We start from the raw sequence: 16,296 nt of genomic DNA on the forward strand, positions 1-16,296 counted from the left end.
TATACTTTATGAAAAATAAATTAACCTTTCCTTATTGCTTACAAATGGAATAAATGTAAACTCTTATTGCTGTTGCTGTAAACAGACACCAGACTAACTGTCATAATAAAAGAGTCACGACAGTGAAATAGCTTGGCTGTGATGAGAAATTGAAGACAGAAAAAGATTCAAATACTCCAAAAAAGAAATAATGTCATGGTTCCTTGGAACTCGATCAAAATTAGTGCAAATAATGCAACTATCATTGGTGTGTGACTTTCAGTCCATCCTGTATTATTCAACCGACATGTTCCACCCTAAGGTTTTTCTTTAGGAATATCAGTTGATCCACATGATCGGAGTGAAGCAAACTGCGCTGTGCTGTAACTTCCAGCACATCACCCCTTCCGCTGCGGCAGAATTCAGGAGTCCGGCGGTGGCCAGTGTTCTTTGCTGTTGGCCACTTTTGGCTGTAGAATCGTTCCACGAATAGCCACCGAACGATGGTGTCGTTCACGCCAGACTTGAAGCGGCACGCACCCCAGTGGCCTATGGCGTCACAGCCATCGTTTCGGCGTCTGGTCTACTTTTTTAATTTAACTGCGCAGTGCTGTAAGTTACAGCACTGCGCTGTGCAGTGCTGTGTCGGTCTGTGACAGACGTAAAAACCGACGCATCTAGATTTAATCCCAAAGTTGCATCGATTCACGGCTGCTCCACCGATGCACTCGCAGCGTGCCCGCGTGTGTCCGTGTATCGATACGTAACGGTTAATCTTCCCGTCCCCAGTCTGTACGTACATATACACACCACATGAGTGACGTCATCACACTGTGCTTTGTGCAAATTAATTAGTTGTGTTTCGCGCAGGTCATGCTTGTCTTGACATTGTCAGGTGGCCTGCAGACCTGGCACCTCTTTCTCTTTCACTTTCTTTTCACCTCAGCAGCAACCTAGAAACAAGAGGACCATGATTACTTTACTCCGGTGTCTTTTTGCTGATCACAAGACACACATAACACACTCCCAAACACTGATTCACACACACACACACTAACTTACTTACCTCACGCACTGGTGCACTTGGTGTTGTCCTCTGTGGATCTCCCTCAGTGTGGCGACAAATTGGCCATTGGTCCGAACTCCTCGAACCCTAACCCTAACCAAAAGTGTAACCCTAACCCTGATGGGAGGTCGGACCAAAGGGCAATTCGTCGGACTAATGGGAGGTCGGACAAATAAGCAGTTCCCATTGAGTCTCCACTGAAGATGGGTTAAGTTTTACCGCAAGAACATAAATGATTTGCGTCAAAAGTTAAAACACCTGCACCTGTGTGTCTGTTTGTTTGTGTGTGTGTGTGTGTGTGTGTGTGTGTGTGTGTGTGTGTGTGTGTGTGTGTTTTTGCAGCACGGCTAATTGAGATAGAGCATGTAATCGAGCCAGCCGTTGCATCTGTTACACGCTAACCAGCTAAAGTGACGAACTGCTGAACTGCTAAACCGAACTCCTGGTATCATACAAAATGCAGGTATTTAAAGTATACATGCATTTGGTTCATCAACATTTCAGTTTTAAAGTGAAATTTGCTTTTTCTTTGACAGCCGAACTCAACAGTTTTGAAGCTGATACGTCAACGTTGACGTTTAACAGTAAAATATAGCACATATAAAACAAAATCCAGCACATTGCATCTTACGATGAAAATCAAGTGGATCCACTGTGTTTTCCAATCATTGAATTCCCGCCTGAAGAATGATTCTACTTGCTGCGCTTGATCATTCGCTACGCGTGAAGTGTGAAATGAGAACGGCCGCCCATCATTTTCTCAGAGCGGCCGTGAATGCTGCCAGACACTTTTGGTGCAAATTGGGAGTCACGATTCACGCGTAGTGACTGCGTCACGTGCAGCAGTACAGTATTGCTCGACAGCGTTGTTTCTGTGTGATTGTGTTGCTACTTTTTGCTGTTGGTGGTCGGGTCGTTGTTGTTGTTGGCTGTTGTTGGCTGTCGTTGTCGTGCTGCTTCTTTGCTGCCATGTTGTGGTTATTTCTTTCTGTCACTTTGTGGTCATTTTGCATGCTGGGACTCGCACCTTTTTTTTTTTTTGCATCTCTTTTCCATACCATGTGGTGACCCAGAAGACCAAGCTCATGGGTCATGTGACCAGGATAAGTCAGGATTCTTCACATTGTTCTAATGTTTTTTTTTTTACTTGTTTATTGATTGAACGTCCTGCTTTGACCTTTAATGACCCTGTGGTTTTGAAACTCGATTTAAATAAGCACAAAGAAGAACAACTTAAAGGACCAGTCTGTAGTTTTAAAGGGCCAGTGTTTCTTTATGGTTTTAGTCTGATCTCACAAAAAAAAAACGAAATAAAAGTAGAATAGATACAGTTGTTTGTAATATGATTCAGAGTTTTTCAAATCTCCTGCTTATAAAAATCCAATCAGCCACTTCAAAGAATCCCCCCCCCCCCCCCCAAAAAAAAAAAAAAAGCTGTTAAAATATTTAATTGGCATTTATTTTTTTTGGAAACATTTACACTCTGCAGATCCCTGCAACATTTTCTTTTCTACTACAATATATATAAAAAAAAATGTCTTATCATGAAATTACTTTCTACTAATAACTTCAAAAAAACTCCTCCTACTCTTTTCACTTTTTTTTTTTTTTTTTTTAAAAAAAAGTTTTTTGGGGGTGGGGTGGGGGGTGCTCTCAACTGAGCCTGTTGTCCAGGTGGCAGTAAAGGTAAATAGACACAATCATGGCAGTGATCTGTGGAGACGCAACAACAGATTGAGGCTCAACTCTAGTGTTATTATTATTATTATTATTATTATTATTATTACTATTATTATTATTATTATTATTATTATTATTATTATTATTATTACTATACCTCCAAGACAGCGATCCCTGCTGCAATCCCTCCCACAATGTTGGCGTGCTCCTTCAGGCCCTCCAGGATTTGTTGGAAGCAGCCCTGCCATCAGCCAAACAGATTTAAATGACCCCTTCCGACCTCCCACCCCCTCACTCACTCACTGATTCTCACCTGCACGTTGCTTCGCTGGGCCTCATCCGGCCTACAGGGGGTGCTGTTGGTCCAGCAGCAGCTGGCCGGCAGACTGCCTCCGCTGGCTGACTCGAACTGGGAGCCCAGGAAGTCGGTGTAGTTGGTGAAACCACAACAGTCGAGCTGCAGGGGAGGTTAGAATGACGAAAGAAAATGTGAAAAAAATAAATAAAAAAAGAGGCAATGGGCAAGTTAAATGTAAGTTCTATAAAAATACAAATTTAAAAAAAGATATCAAAAGTTCAATTTCTTTATTTCAATTCCCTTGTTCATGCCATTTCAGAGTTCCTATGACTTGAAAAAACCAAATCGTTTTTTTTTGTTTTTGTTTTTATTCCCTATTTCTTACAGGTCATAAACACACAATGAAGTACAATAACTACCAGATATTGAACGTTGGAAGTTATCCTGAAAAAAGTGGCACTGAAACACTCACTCACTGCACATTTTGTGACAATCCTACAGCTATAAAATGAAAATATGTCTAGGCGGCCTGCGTATTATCAGGGTAATAAGAGGGTTATTAAAAGAAGGTCGCTGGACATCCGCAAGCAGGTGCACTGTGCTTTTATAATGGGGAAAAGCACCATTGAAGTCAATTACCATCCCTCGCATGGAGTTAACAGCAGCGGTGGTTAAGAGCAGAATGGACAGGTTGTGGAGGAAAGAGCTGCAAATGCCACTGCAGGAGTCGGTTTTCTGGACTGACAGTACCTCTGTTTTGAAGTATATCAGAAATAAAACAGCAAGGTTTCAGACATTTGTGGCGAATCGTGTCTCGGAGATGCTTGCTTCATCTGACTTATCTCAATGGAGATACGTAAACACATTTAGGAACCCTGCAGACTTGGCGTCAAGAGGCGTTAAAGTTGAGTCTTTCCTGAGGGCTGACTTCTGGGTGTCGGCTCCTGAGTTTCTCGACGAGCCTGAAGTTACAGGTTTGGGTGGACGATCCAGAGGTGAAACCTGTCATCTCGGTGAATGCGGTTCAAGCCGATGAACAGGTGCACGCAATTAGGCGATTCGTCAGTTATTTTTCCCTCTTGGATTCAATTAAAACGAGCGGTGAGCTGGCTTCTCAGGTTCAGGACTTTGTGTGGCCTAGTAGCAGAAGAAACTTTGTTCCGGGAGACATGGTGGTCATCGTGGACGACTCCGCTCCCCGCAAACCGTGGCTCACAGGAAGGGTCGTGCAGGCAGTTTCTGACAAGGGAGGACTCGTACGCCAAATTCGGATTAAGACTAAGAGCAACTATCGCAACGCTATTTAATGGCATTCACCTGTGCGCCTTGAAGGTGTTGATGTGGTGGGGTGAGCGTCGGAGGCCACATTTTCTGTTGACCGCTTTGCCTGAATTAAGATCGCTTTGTGTTTCCTGTCTTTGTTTGTTTATCGGAGCTCGCAGTGATAAGAATAGTGCGGATACAAATAACCTCGAAGCCAGAGTGGATTTATTTTTCACGCGCGTCAACGATCTACTCCTTCGTTTAGCCGACCGCGGCTTCTATCTTTTCGATCGCCAGTTAGCTGCAATGGAAGTAATTTCAATAGAGAGCTCACCGATTCTGTTGTAACTTTGCCTTTGTTCGTTTTCAATTGCTTCAATTCAATTAAAGAACACGTTTTCCAGTGGCATGGCATGGCCTGGCCTGGGCATCCGGGGTTTTAGCCCCAAACATTTTTTTTTATTTAGCCCAGGATAATTCAGCATCGGAAGAAATAACGATAACTGTACATTAACGAGGCAAGAAAGGAACTGCAGTTTTCCATTTTCAGTGAATGCAACACAGTCTCGACCAATCAGAGAGGGGTTGCATGCTGATCTAAACCTTTGGTGCACAGGATTCAGCGAGAACGTGGAAAGATGGCGGTTTTTCAAACAGAAGGAGGGCGACTCGGCTGAGGCTCACGTCTCCGGGGAGCTGTCACCAAAAACAGGTAAATGAATAATTCAAATTCTGATAGACCCTCTTAGGCTGGCTGAAAATCCCCAAAGGCTTGGTACGGCTGCCGACTTTTCCACACAAAAATTCATTGATGTTTTTCCTCACATAAGTTACTAAAGATACAGCACACCACTTTATAAATGCTGTTGTGTCATTCTAACACGTCTGTGTGGGCCTTTTCTTTTCATTGGGAAAGCTAAGCTCTTGGTATTTTTAAGACCTACTCTGCCTTTGTATTTGACTTTATGGACTCCTAGAGAGCGGTTAAACACGATTACCCGTACAGGAAGCTTTGTCTCTCGCTGCATTGGTCTGTGCTGTGCACACACTCCCTCATTTTTCTGGTGTTCCGTGGTGCGGGAGTTGCGAGTAAACGGCAGTAAACAGCTCTTTATGAAACTATAGTTCATTCCTTAGTGTTGGTGCAATACTTATAAATGCTTGCATGTATACAATTATTCTTGTAGATATTTGTCAATGTGGGCGACACGGTGGCGCAGTGGTTAGCGCTGCGCCACCGTGTCGCCCACATTGGGACACACAGGGACAGAGGTGCAACACAACACAGTAGGGTGAAGGAAAAATAAAGTAAAAGTTAAAATGGCTCAAAATTAAATATACTTAATAAATCTTAAACTGACACATGTGATGTGCATTTTTTGGGGGGGAAATATGGCTCCTGATATAGTCTGTAGGCATCATCACTCAACTTTTTCACATGGTCTAGTGTTTATAAAACATTAAAAAAAAGAAATTGCATATATGTAACCTGTAACATCGTTTAATAATTGAGGACAAATATGACTTGGCTTAAGTCAAAATATTTACAAAATATTTATTTTTTTGGCCTTAATTCCTGTGTTGTCTATAAATGCATCATCCTGTTTCTATCAATATAATTGAATTTTGGACACATTTTGAAGTACATGTTGGCAGTATTTGGCTGTAGACAAGACTCAAGGCTCAAGAAAGCAAAAAAGCTTTTTTCCCAGGTAGGATCCCTTAGACTTCCCTTAAAGATCTGGGCTCAGCCCCCAATGTTCTGAGTCCCAAGAAACGCCCCTGAAGGTTTCGACATATCCCATGACAGAGATTTTTTCCACCTTTGAGGTGGGTCACCAAAATACTTCATCCATCTGCTCCTGCTCCAGCCCCACTGTCAAACTTTAGAACCCATTGTGGCTCCACCAGTCAAAAAGTTTGTGTGTGTGTGCGTGCTTACCTGGGTCATGGTGTTGTTCCAGATCTTGGTGACCATGGGGTCACTGCCATACTTCTCCTGCAGGGCTGGAGTCGCCCAGGCTCGCAAGATCCCCTCAGCCTACACACACACACACACACACACACACACACACACACACACACACTTCACCAGCAGGGGACTACTGCTTTTTCACTTTCCAAAGGGGGACGTAAAGATCTGGTTATTTAGGAAATGCAAATAAAAACAAATCAAAACATTCATTTGAAGGTGTTTAGCCACAAAATTATTTTGAATTTGATTTTTTTTTTTTAGTTTTTTCCCCAAGCAAAAATTACCAAAATGGGACTTGACCAACGTCTGCCTGTAGAAGTAACCAACCCGAACCGGCCGAAGTCTATCTCAGAGACTTCAAAACGGTTCATTAACATTCACTTCTCTTAAATAGGAAAAACATTTTATAAAAAATAAATAAAAAACAGGCCGCAATGCATTGTGGGATTTTCCATCCATGCTCTTAGGGAATCAGGAATCAGGCTTCGTGGCACCAAAAAACCACACCATAAAAAAAAAAAAAGTGAAATATTGCTGAAAACTGGGCTGCTGCCAATCAGAGGGAGCGTATGGTCTGGAGCCTTGTCAAAGTGTTTCACCCACCTGGAGGTGAATGTGAGATCCAGGCGCAGTATGATTTCATACCAGTAGAGGGTGCTTAGTATGACACATTGGGCCCTTTAAAAACTTGGGGATTTTTTGGGAATTTCAACAGTTGATCGTTTCTTTTAATCATTTATTTATTTTGGGGGGGTAGACAGAAGAAAAAAAAATAAGGAAAAGAAGGTGGAAGAAATAAGGGAAGGAAAGATGGAACGATAATAATACATTGCACACTGTACAAATGAGAGAATGGGGGAGTTAAGATGGTAGAAAAGGAGGAGGGAAGGAGGACGAGAACGTAGGAGGGAAGGATAGGAGGAATGGAGGGAAAGGAGGAGGGATGGGAGGAAGGAAGGAGGAGGAAGGGAGGGAAAGAAGAAAGGAAGGCGGGAAGGAAAGATAGAGGGACGAAGTAAGGAAGAAGGAGGGAAGGAAAGAAAGGTAATGAAGGAGGAGGAAAGAAAGGAAGGAATGAATGAAAGAGGTAATGAAGGACGGAAGAAAGGATGGAGGGAAGAAGCAAGGAAGGAATGAAGAGGGAGGATGTAGGGACAAAGGAAGGAGAGAAGGCAGAAAGGGAAGGAGGAAGGAAGGAGGAGGGACGGAGGGACTTACAAAGGAGGAGTAGGCCAGAGCCACGACTCCTGCTGCCACCTCGGCCGTGAAGATGATGAGGATGATGCAGAAGAACTACATGGAGACAAGGAGCCGTCAGGATAGAACAGAGGTGTCAAACTCAGTGGCCCAAAATGTAAAACTTGGACAAAGTCGCTGGCTAATGTTGATATGTATTGAAAAAAATCTCTCATATAAGTGAACCTTTTTATATGTGCCCAAACGTTTTGCTTCAACCTGAATATACAAAAGTTAATATCGTACAATAAATAATCTAATATTGCACACATGTAAAAATCAAAAATCAAGTCAAAAATAAATAAAACGTAAATACAAATTACAACAGTAACCTTTTTCCACAAGCTGATAATACATTTAAAAAATAAAAATAATAAACCAATTAAGTAATAATAACACCCTTTCATGAATGTCCTGTCCTGATTGATGCGGCAAAATACCAGCAGAGCTTTCTGGGATTTGTAGTATTATGACCGGTAAATGTGCTTGTTTCATACTTGTTTCAATGTTTCATAACGGCGGGCCAGCTCTAGTCGTGAATTTTGTAATGCTTTGTGGGCCAAATTTAATGACACTGTGGGGCCAAATTTGGCCTGCGGGCCAGAGTATGACACCTATTTGATAGAAGGAAGTATGCCACCCCATCCTCCCACCGTCAGGAGCAGACAGCGGCTCTCCTTGTGGGCGGAGCAGCAGCCCAGCAGGCCCAGTAGCAGCAGCACAGCGCCAATGGCTGCACAGAAGAAGCCCACGTTGACGAACTGCAGGCCCTGCTGGGAAAACGGTCCCAGCAGTCGCAGGAAGGAGGCGCCGTCCACGCTCACCCATACGCCCAGGGCCACCAGTGTCAGGCCGCCCAGCTGTGGGGGAGGGGGACGTGAAGCAGGGAGTCAGTCATCAATGGCTTCCAATCAGACGGAATCAATCAGACGGAAGAGTTGGATGAATCGGTAGCGAGCAGATGTGGACACGGACGTACTGATGTAGTGAATGCTAGCTAGCTAGTGAAAAAAACTCTGCTTGCTACCGATTGGTCAACCCTTCTTTGGTTAGCTTGCTCAGCAAGCACTAAGCTGTAAACCAAACACTTTGCTAGCAGTTGCTAGCTTGCTAGCAAACCAAACATAGCGGTCACAGCTCGCGTGCTAGCGATGTTGTGCTACGTCAGTAATTCCACTCGCTCTCCCCCTCCTGGGCTTGCCAATGAGCTGCGGCGTCCCTGCGCTGGGTTGTCAGGAAGGCTACGCCCACCTTTCCTGAAATGGAATGAACCCCATCTCCCCCACACCCGAAGAAAAACTTTGGCGGAGAATGAAACCAATTTGTTGACAATGAGTCAATGTTTCCACCTTAGATCTGACGAGTGGGTCATGTGACCTACGGGGGTGGGGGGTTAGTCACACAGGTTTTTTTGTTTCCACCTTAGATCTGACAAGTGGGTCATGTGACCTACGGGGGTGGGGGGTTAGTCACACAGGTTGTTTTTTTTACCAGGCCTCATCCGGGTCAATATCACTATAAGGTGCCTTTGAGACTTCCAAATCTCCCCCCAACAAAGCAGAGATTTTCCATTTAACTTCACATTTATTGTATTAAGTATATGTTATGCTGTTAGAAATGCATGTTGGCCAAGCTCCCACACTTTTTTATAAATTAACTGCAAGCAGACAATGTACATGCAAACCGCAAAATATGTCAACCCTGTCATGGACAATTTCAAAGTAGAATAAATACATTAAAATTACATAGTGATTATAAAATGTGTATTTTCAGAAAGCTATTTAGTCATTTTCTCAACACTATGTTTTAGTTAATGGGAAAAGTATTTGGATAATTGTGAAATTCTGGCAAACTATTTGTTTCTCTATAAAATCAGTGAGAATCTCTTCTAAATAAAATCTAACAACAAATATATCTGGTCAAACTTTCCAACAATACTATTTGGCCCTAACTTGTTTATAAAGGAATCACACAAAGACTTTGCTAACTTATGAAAATATATTATATATATTTTTTTGAACATGAAAATAACAGAGTGGACAGTAACATGACAGGGTGGACCTTTGGAACTCATACCTTGAAAAAGCCACTTCAACATATTCCTGTAAACACCTTAATTGGGAGTCTGTATAGCATGTACTGTTACAAAATGTCTGTAATAGCTGTTGAAATATGTGTAACATTGTCAGCATGTGGCCTAAACTATGCAAATGTCCACCCTGTCATGGAAGGCATGCTGACAGGGTGGACAATGACAGGGTGGACATTTTTGGCTAATGTTAGCATTTAATTAGCACACGTGGACCTTACAGCTAGCTAAATTAGTCAGTTAGCAAGAGGACTGTGTGCTGTTTAACACATATATTTTGAATTTCTGAAAAGTTTTTATATTAATTGATATTTCACTCCCTGCGATGAACTGGCGACTTGTCCAGGGTGTCCCCTGCCTTAGCCCTATGACAGCTGGGATAGGCTCCAGCAGACCCCCGTGACCCTGAACTCGGGACTAAGCGGGTATGGAAAATGATGATGATGATGATGATGATATTTCACTATGACAGGGTGGACATGTTAAGCTTGACAACATCAAACTACACATCAAAAATGATGAAAATTACAAAATATAAGAGTAAATATTTACTCTGCAACTAGCCACTGTTTCAGTCTCCATTGAAGAAAGGCAAAATGCTGCTTGTGATGTCACTGAAAACATCATTAGGTTTCGTAAAGGGGCAGTTAGCCCAAAATGACAGGGTGGACAGCAATTTCAGGGACACATGCAAAATGTTCAATATTATTATGAAAATAGAATATACATAATAAAAATGACTCGTTTTATTAAATAACTTGTTGTGACAGTAAGATAATGTAAAAAAATAAAAACTGATTTAGTATAATTTAACCATTTATGACACACACTGAAGTTAGCAACAGTGTGTGGGACATGCCAAAATCATTCACATCCAAAGGAAAAAAATGGTAAAAAATGAAGTAAACACATTTTAAGAGACATATTATTGTACTGATATGTGTGCAAACCTTTGGTCACTTATAGTAAGACTTCAGAGTTTAATTATTCTGCTGCATTTTCATGATGACTGAGTTATTCTGATGGGGACACCAAAGGCACTTTATATTGAACCACCCAAGTTTTTTTCATCAGCAGTTTTTTACAAATCTGCCGGACGCACAACTAAAGTTTCAGTTCACCCATATAAGTATGTGTGTATGTATATATGTATATATATATATATATATATATATATATATATATAAATATATATATATATATATATATATATATATATATATATATATATATACATATACATACATATATAATCAATACTGAAAATTAATTAATTAATGGTAGTATCGATATATTGGTACTACATTGAGGCGACGTGCGGAAACAAACACTCTGAGCGCTCCCTCTGCTCCCTCCCGGCCTCGGAGGGAGATCGCGTCTTGAAGAGACTTCCGCGGGACTTCAGCATGATCTCCTTCCCCATCGACAAAATTTCAGCGCGTGATCTCAACCCCCCCCCCCCCCCCCACGCCCTCAATGTAACTTCTGCGGTTTGCGAGTATCGAAAATCCACACTTTTCCAAATATCATATCGAAATCTGAAATCCAGTATCGTGACAACACTATATATATATTGTTAAGTAATACATATATACATACATACTGCTTGGGCGTTTTGGACATCATCACACACACACACACACACACACACACACACACACACACACACACACACACACACACACACACTCACCAAGATGAGCAGGTTGAACAGCGTCATCATCAGTTTGAAAAATGTGAAGCAGCCCATTTTGATTCTGGAACAACAGCAGGACATGATCAGTGATGGCGCACTCTGTCTCTCTCTCTCTCTCATTCACTCTCTCTCTCACACACACACACGCGCACACACACACACACACACAGTTGTTATCACTATATCCACATAGCTCTGTCCCCCCTTATTCCACTCACAGCTGAGAGCCAATCTTATCTTACTGCCGTGTGGATCCTCGGCTGCTGCAGGTGAGACGTCGGACGGGCAGCAGGTGTTTGACTGCAGATCCAAGGTCAGAGGGAAGTCTGATGAGCAGGTACAGGGATGAGGTGTGTGAGCGGGGCCATGTGGGTGGGGCCAGGAGGTGGGACTCCACTCAGGCGAGCCAGAGCAGCAGCAGCAGCTATGACCCCTGCAGGCAGGCGGTGACACGAATCCAGAGATCCTCCGACAGGATCCAGTGACTCTGCTGCAGGGCTGGACGACAACCTGAGACAGGTGAGAGGGACACAAGTGAGACATGTGAAACAGACAGGTGAGATGGACAGGTGAGACACAACCTGACCTCATTCAGGACAACAACATCTCCAGGGCTCCAGCAGAGTCACAATGATCTTCAATGAACCCTCACACACCTGCGCGGATCTCTCCTTGATACGTCACAGCGATATATTAAGTAGCTTGAACAACATCATGCCCCAACGCGTCGCTAGCCGGGTCTTAACTGAAACAGAGTCAACACTGACTCACGGTTCTAACAGCAATGAACAAAACATGGCATATAAGGCAAAAGGAAGACACACACACACACACACACACACATTGAACAGCAACATGCAACGTAACTCAACAACTCAAGTTGGTTGGTTGATCTCTCTCTCTCTCTCTCTCTCTCTCTCACTCACACACACACACTTTATGTACAGATGGGGGTATGGGCTTCAGGTGCTTGGGTGAACTCGGATGCTTATGCGTTTTTATTTTAAAACAACAGTTTCTCCACAGTAGAGGGTTTGAGGTGGTTTCTCTTTTCGGAAACTATTCCCCCAGCTTCAGAAAACACCCTCTCGCAGGGCACAGAGGATGCTGGTGTTGCCAGCTTGTATAGGTTTGGGTATACAGTTTTGTGTGTCGTCCAGTACACCAGAGGGTCCTGTGATCGTTCAAGTGGAGGGGCTGACAGATAACGCTGCACCTCCACTATGGCATCAGCAGTAGCATTGCTGGATGCCCTCGCTTCTTCAGCGTCCCTGTCCAACAGCTTCCACAGGTCAATGAATGAAAATGAAACATTAGATAAAGTTTAGTCCGTACATGAAAAAATGCAAATAAAGTCTATTGATCCAAATTCTATAATTTTTGTACCTTGGGAAGATGCAGCTGGTTCTGGCTGTGCTCTCAAAGTAGATGGCGGCTCCTCTTCATGCGGTACATTCCGCAACAATGCCGCACACTCTCGCTCTAGATAACTTTTGGTGGAAATGGCGAAGTGACGAGGTAAAATGCAAATAGTCGCCTAGCTGGAGCGCTCATACACAGGAAAATCCTCTGAGTAAATTTCCCAGAGTAACTCTTATTTTCCTCTTAAAGAGTGGTATCAAATAATTTTTGGTGCGCAATTTTACCTGTAGTCAGTAGAGTGGGAGCAAATTTATAGAGTAAACGCTATTGGGGTAAAACTCGCCACGCCCATCAATTTGCTAGCTGAAGTCACGGGAGTCCGAGGAACGGAAAATAATACTTTCTTGGAGGGCGGATTGATGGAATACCAGTTAAGTTATTTGTTTTGTTGTTTTACTGAAGTGCGAATGATATGAAGTCAAACTGTCCAGCCAGCTTAGCACAGAATGGCTTAATTGGCTCTGATGTACGCAATGCGCCTCACTTGCTCCTGCTGACTGTACAACCAGTGCCTCTTATTTTGAACAGAACAGCCAACAACATTTAACAGCTGAATATTGTTGGGTTTGGTGAGTAATTGCGTGAGTTAATGAGAGAATCGCTGATGCAACACATGGATTTTACTCTGAACAGAATGCCTAAATTTGCCCTAACTGAAGATCGCCATTTTCTGCACTTAAGTTTGTGCGACTGATGTGATTTACTTGGAACAGGTCACAGCCATTAAGGGATATTTAATTGTGTATTCGTTGAACGGTTTTTCGGTTTTGAGAGCCACCGTGTCAACGGGAAAGTATAAAGTGCAGTTATTGCAACACGTGGATTTGACCCTGAACAAGAATGCCTTATTTGCCCATGACTGAAGTCCGCCATTTTCTGCAGTCAAGTCTGTGTGATCAGTATGACAGTGTTGCTGGTGACGGCGTGTCAGTGTGGTGATAGTGAAGCAAGCTACTATTATTGGTGCTTATATGAATATCAAACACTTGATAGTTTTATCAAAACGTTCTGAAATGCCACCATTGTCCTAATGGTTTATCTGTTTAAATATTAACATGCCTTTGGATACTTTTTTACAGTTATTGTGGGATTGCAACTCTAAGTCTATGTTGTTGAAGCATTATCTCAATTTGTCATTGGTAAAACTACCAAATCACAGTGTATGCGTGTGATTTTATTATTGACATTAACGTTGTTTTCTTGTTAATAGATGCAGGTTGTGCGAGTCAAGTACAGAGAGCGTCAAAAGTATGTTTCTTATGAGGGGCAACTCACTTTCAAATGCTTTTTGGAATGTGGTGAGTGAAATGTCTTGGCCATGAGTTTATTGTAAAGAGTCAAGACCTTGGAGTGCTTGAGATATGCTTGCCTAAAAGCCCAAATCTTAACGGTGAGTTAAGCTTTATATTTATCATATTTATCCATACATCCCTGCCTGTCTGAGTGTGTGTGTATATATATATATATATATATATATATATATATATATATATATATATATATATATATATATATATATATATATATATGTATATATATATATGTATATGTATATGTATATATATATGTATATATATATGTATATATATATACATATATATATATATATATATATATATATATATATACATATATATATATATATATATATATATATATATATACATATATATATACACACACACACAGCATATATGTATACACAGTATATATGTAGCTCTATATGTATATGTGAATATGTAGCATATGTGAATATGTAGCTCTATATATGTAGATAAAGTTTTCAAGGTAAGGTGACAAGTAGTTCTATAACATTTTGAGTATCAATGCATGTTTATGTAATATAATATCACCCTTAGGCCATTGCCAACCTTTTGGACCCCACCTACATAATCTCTAATTAGAAGGCCTTGGGGGTAATGGTGGAGGACAAGTACAAGGCGACGAAGGAGAAGGCCTTAGCTCTGGTGAGCAAGGCCTCTGCTGTCAGCCTGACCGCTGACATGTGGACGTCCATGAACATGGACGACTACTCGGCTGTAACCTGCCATTTTATCACTGAGGAGGTAAGTATCTGTCATATTGTAGAACGTACTTCCTTTCTTTGAACTGCTTTGTGTATTGCTATGATTCATGTCTCTCACTCTGAATTTGCATTGTAGGTGGAGCTGTACTCTGTGGTCTTGGGGGTTCAAAACTTTCCCCAAACCCACACTGCAGCTCATTTGGCTGAGGCCAAAGATCTCCTCATGGAAGAGTGAGGAATTAAGGGGAAGGTGAGAGACCAGTAAAAGACAAGATTATCCTGCAATATGGTCTACTACCAACTGCTATACCCGATTTGTGAACATGTTGTAATCTTTCCTCCAGGTGACACAGGCCTGATCACAGACTGTGCTGCCAACATGGTTGCATGTGCTAATTTACTCCATATACAGAACATAATGCGTTTTGCACATGTCCTGAATTTGGTGGTGGTTTGGAGGTGATTACTGTTTGACTATTAATGTTAAATTTGTCGTAGTTACTGTAATTGGGATATTTTTTTTTCTCTCCATAAAACTTCTGAAAAATCTGATATGTATCCCATGCAGTCATTTTAGCTTGGCCCTGTTTCAAAAGCACACACCCCTCTCACTTAATGCTTCTTTTTTACAACGCAACACAAACACAATTCTCTGTCACTTACTGCTTATTTTTCACAATGTAACACAAGCACTTCTCACATAAATTAACAAATTGTTTTACACTTTTTATTGTGTATGTAGTAGATTGAAGTGATTAATAGTAAGAGTGTCACATGGTGAGTTATCAGTGAAAAAGGCAGTTTTACGTGTTATGTTTTGGTGGGCCAACATTTTTTGGTGTGCGTTAATTGAGCCAAGCGGCACCTGTACTGTCTTGTGTCTCTGCCCGGAAGTCATCTAGTAAAAAGGAGTGTTTTGAAGTCAAGCCGGTCTGATTATTGTGTCCTGCCCAAAATACTGCAAAAGGTGACGAGGATGTTAAGTGAAACCACTCGGTAAATGTACTACTAAAGAATCAAAGTGCACTGGTCTTATACGAAAAAAAGTTTTTTTCAGCAGGATTAGCAGTTAGCATCAAAGAATAAACCTGCCATGGCTGTGCAAATCGGTTGTGTGGATGAATACAATGACGCAAAGAAGGAACGTCTGGAGCAGTGGATGAGGGCAAATAAAATCAAGGATGAAAAGAAGGTCTGTGTGTTTCTTTCGGTGATTGGGGCTGATGCTTACAGACTACTGAAGAATCTAGTGTCGCCGACAGTACCGAGCGCTATGACATATCCTGAACTGGTGACTATCGATTATAATCGCGAAACGGTTTCGTTTCCAAAAGCGTAACCAGAAAGACGATGAGACTGTGGTCGCTTTAAGGCAGCTGGCAGCTACCTGTGATTTCGGACAGTAGCTGGATGATGCGCTGAGAGATCGGTTTGTGAGCGGACTACGTTTGGACGCCGTGCAGCGTAGGTAGATCTGACTTTTCCAAAGGCTTGTGAGATTGCCGTAGCAATGAAATTGGCATTCAAAAAAAATAAATAAATAAAATAAAAAAAATCAATGGAGTT

At 41.9% G+C, this 16,296-nt stretch overlaps 1 protein-coding gene across 2 annotated transcripts; it reads right to left on the minus strand.

Annotated features, from left to right (window-relative positions):
- Positions 1 to 2,651: 2,651 nt before the first annotated feature.
- On the minus strand, positions 2,652 to 11,595 carry tspan1 (tetraspanin 1). Of its 2 annotated transcripts, none has more exons than XM_076021303.1 (8): positions 11,501 to 11,595; positions 11,280 to 11,343; positions 8,151 to 8,357; positions 7,480 to 7,554; positions 6,229 to 6,327; positions 3,039 to 3,182; positions 2,883 to 2,966; positions 2,652 to 2,758 (listed from the first exon to the last, which is right to left on the minus strand). In XM_076021303.1, the coding sequence occupies exons 2-8, from the start codon at positions 11,334 to 11,336 to the stop codon at positions 2,699 to 2,701; spliced, it is 726 nt and encodes a 241-aa protein (XP_075877418.1). In that variant the 5' UTR covers positions 11,337 to 11,343; positions 11,501 to 11,595; the 3' UTR covers positions 2,652 to 2,698. The 2 variants fall into 2 exon arrangements, with proteins under 2 accessions (XP_075877418.1, XP_075877504.1); XM_076021389.1 differs by having other exon boundaries at positions 11,525 to 11,594.
- Positions 11,596 to 16,296: the final 4,701 nt, after the last annotated feature.

The sequence above is a fragment of the Nelusetta ayraudi genome, unplaced genomic scaffold (assembly GCF_046127955.1).
Source record: "Nelusetta ayraudi isolate G7.1 ecotype Tasmania unplaced genomic scaffold, CSIRO-AGI_Nayr_v1 ptg000001l, whole genome shotgun sequence".
Lineage (NCBI taxonomy): Eukaryota > Metazoa > Chordata > Actinopteri > Tetraodontiformes > Monacanthidae > Nelusetta > Nelusetta ayraudi.